Source organism: Trachemys scripta, chromosome 12 (genome assembly GCF_013100865.1).
Source record: "Trachemys scripta elegans isolate TJP31775 chromosome 12, CAS_Tse_1.0, whole genome shotgun sequence".
Taxonomy (NCBI): Eukaryota; Metazoa; Chordata; order Testudines; family Emydidae; genus Trachemys; species Trachemys scripta.
In genome coordinates, this window is record NC_048309.1 from 38,007,645 (window position 1) to 38,019,687 (window position 12,043).

General features: G+C 43.1%; 1 protein-coding gene across 1 annotated transcript; it reads right to left on the reverse strand.

The window, feature by feature from the left end:
- Positions 1-10,440: 10,440 nt before the first annotated feature.
- On the reverse strand, positions 10,441-11,373 carry LOC117886181 (olfactory receptor 1009-like). The gene has a single exon (XM_034787842.1). The coding sequence runs from the start codon at positions 11,371-11,373 to the stop codon at positions 10,441-10,443; it is 933 nt and encodes a 310-aa protein (XP_034643733.1).
- Positions 11,374-12,043: the final 670 nt, after the last annotated feature.

Sequence of the window (12,043 nt, forward strand, 5' to 3'; positions counted from 1 at the left end):
GGTTTCAAGCATAGTGCCCCAAGGGTCAGTCCTGGGGCTGGTTTTGTTCAATATCTTCATTAATGATCTGGAGGATGGAGGGGACTGCACCCTCAGCAAGTTTGCAGATGACACTAAACTGGAAGGAGTGGTAGATACGCTGAAGGGTAGGAATAGGATACAGAGGGACCTAGACAAATTAGAGGATTGGGCCAAAAGAAGTTTGATGAGGTTCAACAAGGACAAGTGCAGAGTCCTGCACTTAGGATAGAAGAATCCCATGCACGGCTATAGACTAGGGACTGAATGGCTAGGCAGCAGTTCTGCAGAAAAGGACCTAGGGGTTACAGTGTATGAGAAGCCGAATATAAGTCAACAGTGTTCCCTCGTTGCCAAGAAGGCTAATAGCATTTTGGGATGTATAAGTAGGGGGGACGTGATCATTCCCCTCTAGTTGACATTGGTGAGGCCTCATTTGGAGTACTGTGTCCAGTTTTGGGCCCCTCATAGCAGAAGAAGGATGTGGATAAATTGGAAACAGTCCAGCAGAAGGCAACAAAAATGATTAGGGGGCTGGAGCACATGACTTATGAGGAAAGGCTGAGGGAACTGGGATTGTTTAGCCTGCAGAAGAGAAGAATGAGGGGGGATTTGATAGCTGCTTTCAACTACCTGAAAGGGGGATCCAAAGAAGATGGATCTAGACTGTTCTCAATGGTATCAGATGACAGAACAAGGAGTAATGGTCTCAAGTTGCAGTGGGAGAGGTTTAGGTTGGATATTAGGAAAAACCTTTTCACTAGGAGAGTGGTGATGCACTTGAAAGGGTTACCTAGGGAGGTTGTGGAATCTCCTTCCTTAGAGGTTTTTAAGGTCAGGCATGACAAAGCCCTGGCTGGGGTGATTTAGTTGGCGACTGGTCCTGCTTTGAGCAGGGGGTTGGACTAGATGACCTCCTGAGGTCCCTTCTGTCAGGGTTCCCTCCCTACTCTGAACTCTAGGGTACAGACGTGGGGACTCTCATGAAAGACCCCCTAAGCTTATTTATACCAGCTTAGGTTAAAAACTCCCCAAGGCACAATTTCTCCCTTGTACCTTGGATTAGGTAATGCTGCCACCACCAAGTGATTAGACAAAACTCAGGGAAAGGACCACTTGGAGTACTTCCCCTAATATTCCGCCAAGTTCTACACCCCCTTTCCTTGGGAGGCTTGAGAATACGCAAGATGAGCACAAACCAACCTTGGGTTTTTTTAGACCACTAAAAAAACCCCAATCAGATTAAAAAAAAACAAAAAAAGAACTTTATTAGAAAGAAAAAGGTTAAAAGAAGCACCTCTGTGAAATTAGAATGGAAGATAATCTCACAGGGCAATCAGATTCAAAACAAAGAGGATTTCTCTCTGGGCAAAACTTTAAAGTTCCAAAACCAGTAATACACCTCCCTCTCAGCACAGAGAAAAATCACAAGCCAAAATAAAAATAAGCTAATGCATTCCCTTGCTAGTATTTACTAATCCTAACGGAGTTGGATTGCTTGCTTTCTTGATCTGTCTCTGGCAAGCACACAGACCAGAAAAAGAACAGATGAAACAAAGCCTTCTCTCCCCTCCCCCCTGCGATTTTAAAGTATCTTGTCCCCTTATTGGTCCTTTTGGTCAGATGCCAGCCATGTTACCTGAGCTTCTTAACCCTTTAAAGGTAAAAGGATTTTGTGCCTCTGGCCAGGAGAGATTTTATAGTACTGTATACAGTTAGGATATAGATATTCAGGCCTGTCTGTAAAGGCCTATACTTTAGGAATTTACATGTATTCTTATCACTTAGCTAATTATAGAGGTATAAAAGAAAGAATCAGAATCACTGTCTGTCTGTGAAAGGGCCTTCTCGTACTGTGACAGTCTGAGGCTCTGTTCTGAGGCTAAGTAAGGCCTTTGGCTAAGCAGCAGAGGCAGCCATAAAGTGAGAAATGAACGGACACACCCTCACATTCCAAACTAGTCACATTAAAATAAGGCAATCTGGGGCTGTTAGGGAGGTGATCCAATCTATCACCTCCAGATAAAGGGAAAAACCTAGAACATGTAAAAGGAAATTTGGGTGGATAGTTTTCTGTCTGGTAAGAACTCACTTATCAATAGACACAGCCGGAAAACCCTTATGTCTGTATAGATGTAGTTGTGAAATCCTCACTTCTGTATTTTTTGTATGTTTATTTGCATGGTCTCTGTCTGGTTCTGTAATTGTTTCTGTCTGCTCTATAATTAATTTTGCTGGGTGTAAACTAATTAAGGTGGTGGAATATAATTGGTTAAATAACCATGTTACAGTATGTTAGGATTGGTTAGTTAAATTTCAGTAAAATGATTGGTTAAGGTATAGCTAAGCAGAACTCAAGTTTTACTATATAGTCTGCAGTCAATCAGGAAGTAAGGGGGGATGGGAACAGGGAATGGGGGTGGGGAAATTGAAATCATGTTTTGCTAAGGGGGGAATGGGAACAGGGAATGGGAATAGGGATGGCTCTGTGGTGTCAGAGCTGGGAAGGGGGGCACTGAGAAAGGAAACTGGAATCATGCTTGCTGGAAGTTCACCCCAATAAACATCAAATTGTTTGCGCCTTTAGACTTCGGGTATTGTTGCTCTCTGTTCATGCGAGAAGGACCTATAAAAGCGTCCGCCCAGCCAGGCAGCGGCACAGCTGCGAGCAGCGGCACAGGAGGCAGCAAACAGGGCTGCTAATAGGGGAGTTTGAGTGGGAGTTTGGAAGGGGAGGCAGGAGGGCGCGGTGTGTTGTGTGCTGTGTGTCCCCAGGTGCTGTGGGCAGAGACCGCAGCAGCCATGAGCCAAGCAGCAGTGAACAGAATGCAGATGGTTGCATGTGGAAGCTGTGGTATGTATACAGTTCTAGTGGGTGAGCCTGAACAGAGGTATGTTTGCATGAAGTACCACCTAATAGCATTACTGGAGGAAAAGATTAAGGGGTTGGAGATGCAGGTAGATGACCATTATGATCATCTAGTCTGACCTCCCGCATGATGCAGGCCGCAAAGCCGTCCCAACCCTTTCCCTTGACTCTGCTGTTGAAGTCCCCAAATCCTGTGGTTTAGAGACTTCAATTAGCAAAGAATCCTCCAGCTAGCGATCCCTGCCCCGTGCTGCGGAGGAAGGCGAAAAACCTCCAGGGCCTCTGCCAATCTACCCTGAAGGAAAATTCCTTCCCGACCCCAAATATGGTGATCAGTAGAACCCCGAGCATGTAGGCAAGATTCTCCAGCCAGACCCTCATTGGCCATTATAGTATTTACTAGCGATGGCACGCTGTTCCTTTGACTAAAATCATATTATCCCATTAAACCATTCCCTCCATAAACTTATCTAGCTTAATCTTAAAACCAGACAGGTCCTTCACCCCCACCGTTTCCCTCGGAAGGCTGTTCCAATATTTCACCCCTCTGACGGTCAGAAACCTTTGTCTAATTTCAAGCCTAAACTTCCCCACGGCCAGTTTATATCCATTCGTTCTCGTGTCCACATTAGTACTGAGCTGGAATAATTCCTCTCCCTCCCTGGTATTTATTCCTCTGATATATTTAAAGAGAGCAATCATATCCCCCCTCAGCCTTCGTTTGGTCAGGCTAAACAACCCGAGCTCCTCGAGTCTCCTTTCATACAACAGGTTTTCCATTCCTCTGATCATCCTAGCGGCCCTTCTCTGTACCCGTTCCAGTTTGAGTTCATCTTTTTTAAACATGGGAGACCAGAACGGCACACAGTACTCCAAATGAGGTCTCACCAGTGCCTTGTAAAACGGAAGCAGCACCTCCTTATCCCTACTAGATATACCTCGCCTAATGCATCCCAAGCCGCATTGGCCTTTTTCACCGCCACGTCACATTGTCGACTCATAGTCATCCTGCGGTCTACCAGGACGCCGAGGTCTTTCTCCTCTTCCGTTACTTCTAACTGATGCGTCCCCAGCTTGTAACTAAAATTGTTGTTAGTCATCCCTAAATGCATCACCTTACACTTTTCACTATTAAATTTCATCCTATTTCTGTTACTCCAATTCACAAGGTCATTCAAGTCTCCCTGCAGAATATCCCGATCCTCCTCCGAATTGGCAATACTTCCCAGCTTTGTGTCATCCGCAAACTTTATCAGCCCATTCCTACAATTGGTTCCGAGGTCAGTAATAAATAGATTAAATAAAATGGGTCCCAAAACCGAACCTTGAGGAACTCCACTGGTGACCTCCCTCCAACCTGATAGTTCACCCTTCAATATGACCCGCTGCAGTCTCCCCATTAACCAGTTCCTTATCCACCTCTGGATTTTCATATCGATCCCCATCTTTTCTAATTTAACCAATTGCTCGTGCCGTACAGTATCAAACGCTTTACTGAAATCAAGGTATATTAGGTCCACCACATTTCCCTTATCTAATAAGTCTGTTACTTTCTCAAAGAAGGAGATCAGATTGGTTTGGCACGATCTGCCTTTGGTAAAACCATGTTGTAATTTGTCGCAATTGCCATTGACCTCAAGGTCCTTAACTACTTTCTCCTTCAGAATTTTCTCCAGGACCTTGCACACTACAGATGTTAAACTGACAAGCCTGTAGTTACCCGGGTCACTTTTTTTCCCTTTCTTGAAAATAGGAACCACATTAGCTATTCTCCAGTCCAACGGTACCACCCCCGAGTTTAAAGATTCATTAAAAATTATCGCTAAGGGGCCTGCTATTTCTCGTGCCAGTTCCTTCAATATTCTTGGATGAAGATCATCCGGTCCGCCCGACTTAGTCCCGTTAAGGTGTTCAAGTTTGGTTTCTACCTCGGATACGGTAATCCCCCCTCCTGTATCCCCCTCTGTCCTGCTGCTAATATTCCTAATCCCTTCATTGGCCTCATTGAACACCGATGCAAAATATTCGTTTAGATATTGTGCCAGGCCTAGATTATCCTTAATCTCCACTCCAGCTATAGTCTTCAGCAGTCCCACTTCTTCTTTCTTTGCTTTCTTCCTATTTATATGGCTGTAAAACCTCTTACTATTGCTTTTAATTCCCCTCGCAAGGTCCAACTGTACACGGCGTTTGGCCTTTCTCACTCCATCTCTACATGCTCTGACCTCAATAAGGTAAGTTTCCTTACTGATCCCTCCCCTTTTCCACTCTTTGTATGCTTTCTGTTTTTTCGTAATCACCCCTTTGAGACGGTCGCTCATCCAGCTCAGTCTAAATCTCTTGCTTACTAACCATTTTCCCTTTTTCAGGATACAGGCCTCCGACAGCTCCTGCAGCTTTAACTTAAAATAATCCCAGGCATCTTCTGCCTTTAGATCCATTAATACGTTTGCCCAATCCACTTCCCTTGCCAGTCCTCTTAATTTATTAAAATTAGCCTTTTTAAAATTGTAAACCCTAGTCTTCGATTTAATTCTGTTAATCCTTCCATTTAGTTTAAACCGAATTAGCTCATGATCACTGGAGCCCAGGTTGTCCCCTACAACCATTTCCTCAATGAGGTCCTCACTACTCACCAAAACCAAATCCAAAATGCCCCCCCCTCGTCGGTTCAGCTACTACTTGATGAAGGAATTGATCAGCAAGCACATCTAGGAACATCTGAGCCCTATTATTGCTACTAGCATTTGTTCCCCAATCTATATCCGGGAAGTTAAAGTCCCCCATAATTACACAGTTCCTATTAGTATTTACTTCCCTAAACACATTAAATAATTCTTTATCCATATCCTGGGTTGATCCCGGCGGTCTATAGCACACCCCAAGCACTATCCCAGGGGAGGCTCTAGTAGTTCTTTTACCCAGTGTGAGTATTGCCCAGACGGACTCCGTCTTATCTATTCCATCAATTATTATTTCTTTACAGCTTACCTCATTATTGACATACAATGCCACCCCCCCCACCTTTACCTTTGCTCCGGTCATTCCTAAACAGCACATACCCTTCCATACCTGTAGTCCAATCATGACTGCCATTCCACCACGTTTCAGTTATTCCTATGATATCCGGTTTCATTTCTCGGACCAGGAGCTCCAATTCCTCCATTTTGTTACCTAGGCTTCTTGCATTGGTGTATAAACATCCTAATGTATGCTGTTTAGCCTGTCTCCCATTAGTAATGCAATTTGTTACAGACCCCTTAGTGTTCATCCCCCCTCTCCTTCTTATGTCCAATCCCATCTCCCCGGCTATATCTCTTCTTATCTCATCATTTGCCTTTTCAATGTTGGAATCTGGTGTGGAGATTAACTGTACATCTCCCAACCGTCTCCCCCAACTTCCTAGTTTAAAGCTCTTTTGATGAAATGAGCCAGCCTCCCTCCCAGAAGTCTATTTCCTTCCCTACTCAGGTGAAGTCCATCCCATGAGAACAGCTGTCTGTCCCTGAAAACCTCCCAGTGGCCATACATCCCAAAGCCCTCCTTATAGCACCACTCCCTTAGCCAACTATTTATTCTCACAATCCTATCAGCCCTTTGCTGCCCTTCTCTAGGAACAGGCAGAATCCCACTAAAGATGATCTGAGCCTCAATTTCCTTGAGCGTCCTCCCCAGCCTGGCATAATCTCCCTTGATTCTCTCTAACGAGAACCTAGCCCTGTCATTCATTCCTACCTGAAGGATTATCAAGGGGTTCTTACCTGCTCCTTTTAGGATCCTTTTCAACCGCAGGCCCACATCGCGTATCTTTGCGCCCAGTAGACAGCACACCCTTCTGTTCTCTGGGTCCGCCCTGGTCACAGACCTGTCTAATCTCCTCAGTAAGGAGTCCCCATAACAGAGTTGACATGACTACAGCACTGAACATTCATCTCCTAGTTGGCCATCACATACAGTCCCCAGCTAAAACCTCTCCAATGCATCATCAGTGATCTACAACCCATCCTGGACAATGATCCCTCACTTTCACAGGCCTTGGGTGTCAGGCCAGCCCTTGCCCACAGACAACCCACCAACCTGAAGCATATTCTCACCAGTAACTACACACTGCACCATAGTAACTTTAACTCAGGAACCAATCCATGCAATAAACATCGATGCCAACTCTGCCCACATATCTACAGCAGCGACACCTTCACAGGACCTAACCAGATCAGCCACACCATCACCAGTTCATTCACCTGCACGTCCACCAATGTAATATACGCCATCATATGCCAGCAATGCCCCTCTGCTATGTACATCGGCCAAACTGGACAGTCTCTATGTAAAAGGATAAATCAACACAAATCAGATATTAGGAATGGCAATATACAAAAACCTGTAGGAGAACACTTCAATCTCCCTGGACACACAATAGCAGATTTAAAGATAGCCATCCTGCAGCAAAAAAACTTCAGGACAAGACTTCAAAGAGAAACTGCTGAGTTTCAGTTCATCTGCAAATTTGACACCATCAGCTCAGGATTAAATAAAGACTGTGAATGGCTAGCCAACTACAAAAGCAGTTTCTCCTCCCTTGGTGTTCACACCTCAACTGCTAGAAGAGGGCCTCATTCTCCCTGATTGAACTAACCTCATTATCTCTAGCCTGACTTACTCTTGCTTGCATATTTATACCTGCTTTTGGAAATTTCCACTACATGCATCTGATGAAGTGGGTATTCACCCACAAAAGCTCATGCTCCAATATGTCTGTTAATCTTTAAGGTGCCACAGGACTCTTTGCTGCTTTTACATGTCCTAGTTGTCACACAGACAAAGAGCTTAAATAGATGAAGATGTGGGAGAAACCCGCCTTTCTTTCTTTCTTTCTTTCTTTCTTTCTTTCTTTCTTTCTTTCTTTCTTTCTTTCTTTCTTTCTTTCTTTCTTTCTTATAATACAGTAAGGCAGGATCTGCTCTAGGAATTGTTTTGGGAAAGTTCTCTGGCCTGTCTTTTTCAGGAGATCAGACTAGACAATCACAAGTCAATGAACCTAGCTTGTTATGCTTGGGAGTGTACAAACAAACGAGATGATAAAGACTTTCCCATCACACAGGAAAATCCATATTTTGACATTTGTTTTAACCCCAAAATGGGCCAAAAAGTTGAAATATCAATTTTGTCATGAGATGAAAAGTCCTAAAATGTTTGGATGCAGAAATGTCTAAACATTTCCTTTGGGCATTTTTCCATGAAACAAAAATTTCCTTTTGAAGTGTCCATTTCAAATGCAAATTTTTATTTTGAATGAATATTTTGACTTAAAATGACATTGAGGTGAGCCATTCTATTGTCAATTAAACTGAAAATGCCAATTCCAAATGAAAAAAAATCATTTCATTTTGACCTTTTGAAATACAAAAATCCATTTCCTTTTGAGAGGTCAAATTGAAAAGAAATCTTTTTTTTTTCCTACACAAAATCAAATATTTTTCTTCTAAATTTTCCCTCAGAAAATTTCTATTACAATGTAACCAAACTTTCAGATTGGAAAAAAATGAGAAAACTAAGAAACGTAGTAGTACTCATGATTCCTGTCCTATGGGATTTACAGTCCAACAGAGTGAGCAAGGTCACAGAATACCTATCAAAAACAGGAAACAGGAGTAGCTAAGTCCTGCTATTTTTTAATTCAATGAGCTGGCTACAAAAGTTTTGAATTTTGATGAGAAAGAGAGGCATGATTTTCAGTGAAATATTCCTATTTTTCAACCCTCTATATTCCTTGTTTTGTAAAGAAGGTGAAAGAAAACATTACCCTAGTGAAAATGAAAGTAGAGGGTGGTGTGTCTTTGTTAGCTGGGACAGGGAGAGCATTCTATCAGCACTAAGATGGGCAAGGAGAGCATTTTATCAGCACTAGGATGGCATGGGAAAAAGATATGGGACTTCCAGTGGGCACACAAATGGTATTGTGGTTAAAGGCAGAAGACAGGCTTCAATGTCTTTCCCTCCACAGACGTTCTGGCTGTCTTTGGGCATGTCTCTGTGGCTAAGTTTTCTCATCCAATAGGAGCTTGGAACCTAAATCCCTTGGAATCAGTTGAAAATAACCTGTTGGTTGACTATTTGTTTACTCCCGGCCATATCCCTTTAAGTCAAACATTGGCAACAGGTGATTCTGAATCATATCTTTGTTCACTGAGGCAAGATCCTCTGCTTCCATAGGTCTGTGTAGCTCTGTTAATTTCAGTGGAGTTACACTGATTTCCACCAGCTGGGGTTTTGCATCTAAGGGTGTATTTCACCTGGGTGCAGAGTGCCAGCACTACTTCCTACTATGTTTAGGGCTTGAGTGGAAACTCACAGATAAACAAGTCTTTCCAACTCAATGGTGAGTGAAATTTGAAGGGAACAAAATCACCTTAGTATATGAACACAGTGGGTTGGACCCCCAATTCATGTAAATCCACCTAGCTCCATTGACTTAATGGCACTACATCAGTTTACACCAAGGGATGGATTCACAAAGGGACATAGGTTTTCTAATGACTAATTTTTAGCTGCCAGGAAAATCACTGGGTTTCCACAGCCTGGTTTTGGTGCTCAGGCTCCCTTCACAATAACTGGGGAGAGGTAAGTATCTATGAATGGGATTAAATAAAGCCAGCTTTATAGGTAGTTCCCTAGCCAATGAGAGCTGCTGAGGAGAGGAGTGTGCTCTAAACCCTGCTACTATCAAAGAATTCAGTTCCTCTATCCCCTGCAGGGAGACATCTCCTACTACTTGGGATTCTCATCTGGGAACCCTCTAACTGCACCTAAGGACATTTTTGCAAGAAGCTGGGATGAGGCAGGGTGGGAGAAGAAGAAGAACTTAGGAAGAGGAGATCCCTCATAACTTTTATCCCAGTGATTAGTGAGCTCCTGTGGAGTGTGGGTTACCCCCAGTTCAAGTGCCTGATCAGGGGAACATATTTAAACAGGCATCTCCCAATTCCCATGTGGGGGGATATGGGATATTTCAATATGTGTCACACAATGACTCCTGTTCAAGCCCAAGTCCCTTTGTGTATTTTTCCCTAGTAGGACATCAGATCCTTTGGCTCTACTAATTATTATTATTACTATTATTAGTGTACAATTCTAGAGAGTTTCATAGGGATCAGTCCAATATGATATTACTGTTATACAAGAAGTAGAAGAATTACACAAAGCAAGAGAAAAACATGTTCTTTTAATACAATTGCCCCGATCCCTGGTTAGTTTAAATTGACCATAGCTCCACTGAAGTCAGTGGGCCAGACAGAGAGACAGAGAAAGAAAAGGTATGACTCTGGAGACTGGTACTGAGAGAACTCACCCAGAATCGAGTCCCCTTTGCTCCATTGACTCTCGTACCCAGTGGAGATATGGTCTGATGAGCTCAAGGAGACATGCTGATTTAAACCAGCTGCACTTTTGGCCCAAAGTTTTAGTCAAATAGCTGAGATGAGAACATCCCAAACAGTAGTTATCCACAGTTCTACAGTTTTATGGTCTCTGACTTAAAAAAAAATACATCACCACTACTTGAGAAATTTGAATTTCCCCAATATTTTCACTACAGCTGTTTTCACCTCTTTGTTTTTCACACTGTAGATGATGGGATTTAACATAGGGGTCAAGATGCTGTACTGGATGGAGACCATTTCCTCCAGAAACACAGAGGAGACTGAGCTGGGCTTTATGTACTGGAAAAAAGCTGTGAGGTACAACAAGCCAACCACAATGAGGTGGGAGCTGCAGGTGGAGAAGGCTTTAAGCTTGCCCTCCACAGAGCGAATCCTCAATATGGTGGAAATGATGTGAATGTAGGAGATGAGGATGAGGAGGAAGGAGCTTGCTCCAAATACCACAACAGAAGTAAGAAGCACCACTTGATTAGTGAGGGTCTCAGTGCAGGACAGTTGTAATAGAGGAGGGAGCTCACAGCTGAAATGGTTGATTTGATTGGGCCCACAGAAACGCAACTTGAGGGCAAAAACAGTGTTAACCAGGGCATTTAAGAAGCCCATTACCGATGCACCGCTCACCAGCTGAACACAGATGCCTCTGTTCATTGTCTCAATGTAATGCAATGGGTCACAGATGGCAGCATAGCGGTCATAAGCCATTGCTGAGAGAATGAAAACTTCTGTACCAGCTGAGAGGAGGATGAAGAACATCTGGGCAATACAGCCATTGACAGAAATAGTTCTGTGATCTGACAGGAAATTTATCAGCATTTTAGGCACCGTGACTGAGGAATAACAGATATCAACAAAGGATAGATGGAATAGGAAGAAATACATGGGGGTGTGAAGATGAGAATCAGCTCTTATCACCAACATGATCATCATGTTCGCAATCAGTGTGATTAGGTAAATAACTAAAAACACCAGGAAGAAGAAAATCTGCATATATGGCTCATTGGAAACTCTCAGGAGAATAAATTCAGTCACCGTGGTTTGATTTTCCATTGACACTTATTCAGGAAGATTGTGACCTGGAAGAACAGAAAAAAAATGAATGAAATTAACATAGATCATAAAAGTAAATTGAAATGGCATGTGGAGATCATCGGCTCAGCAGGATGAATGTAAAGAGAGCCCTATTCCATCAGGTAATTTTTTAATAGACAAAATTTAAAGAAAGAGACAGAGAGAAGTAGTTTTGAAATTGTTTTTTTACATAGACAAAATCGGCTAGATACACAAAAGGATTTGGGCACTTAATTACCAGTTTGAGCACCTAAATCCCGGAGTCAGCATCCACTGGTATTCACAAAATCCCTTCTCAGCAGGGACTATGGAACAGTCTGATGCGAGCCTCGCTTAGTCTCTCCTGTTGAAGTTGTTCCACTGTGGTTAAATAATTTCAGAGGCATTGAAATAGGGGAACTGGATCCCCGGTGTCCTGCATGAGTGCTCTACTCAGCAGGCTATAAAGTCATTCATTTTGTCACTTTCTATTTGTGGCCTAATATCTCTTTAATCTGTCCCACTAATGTCCACAGAACTGCATCTGATTTATATCAGCTGAGGATTTGGCCCCTTGACTTCAAAGGCGCTATGGCCAATTTTATACAAGCTAGGAATCTGGCTGCATTGATTCCAGTGGCGCTATAGCTGATTGACACCAACTGGGGAT

What these genes read in the sequence shown, in the direction of transcription:
- LOC117886181 (XM_034787842.1), bottom strand. Translation starts at nt 11,373, where the DNA reads ATGGAAAATCAAACCACGGTGACTGAATTTATTCTCCTGAGAGTTTCC.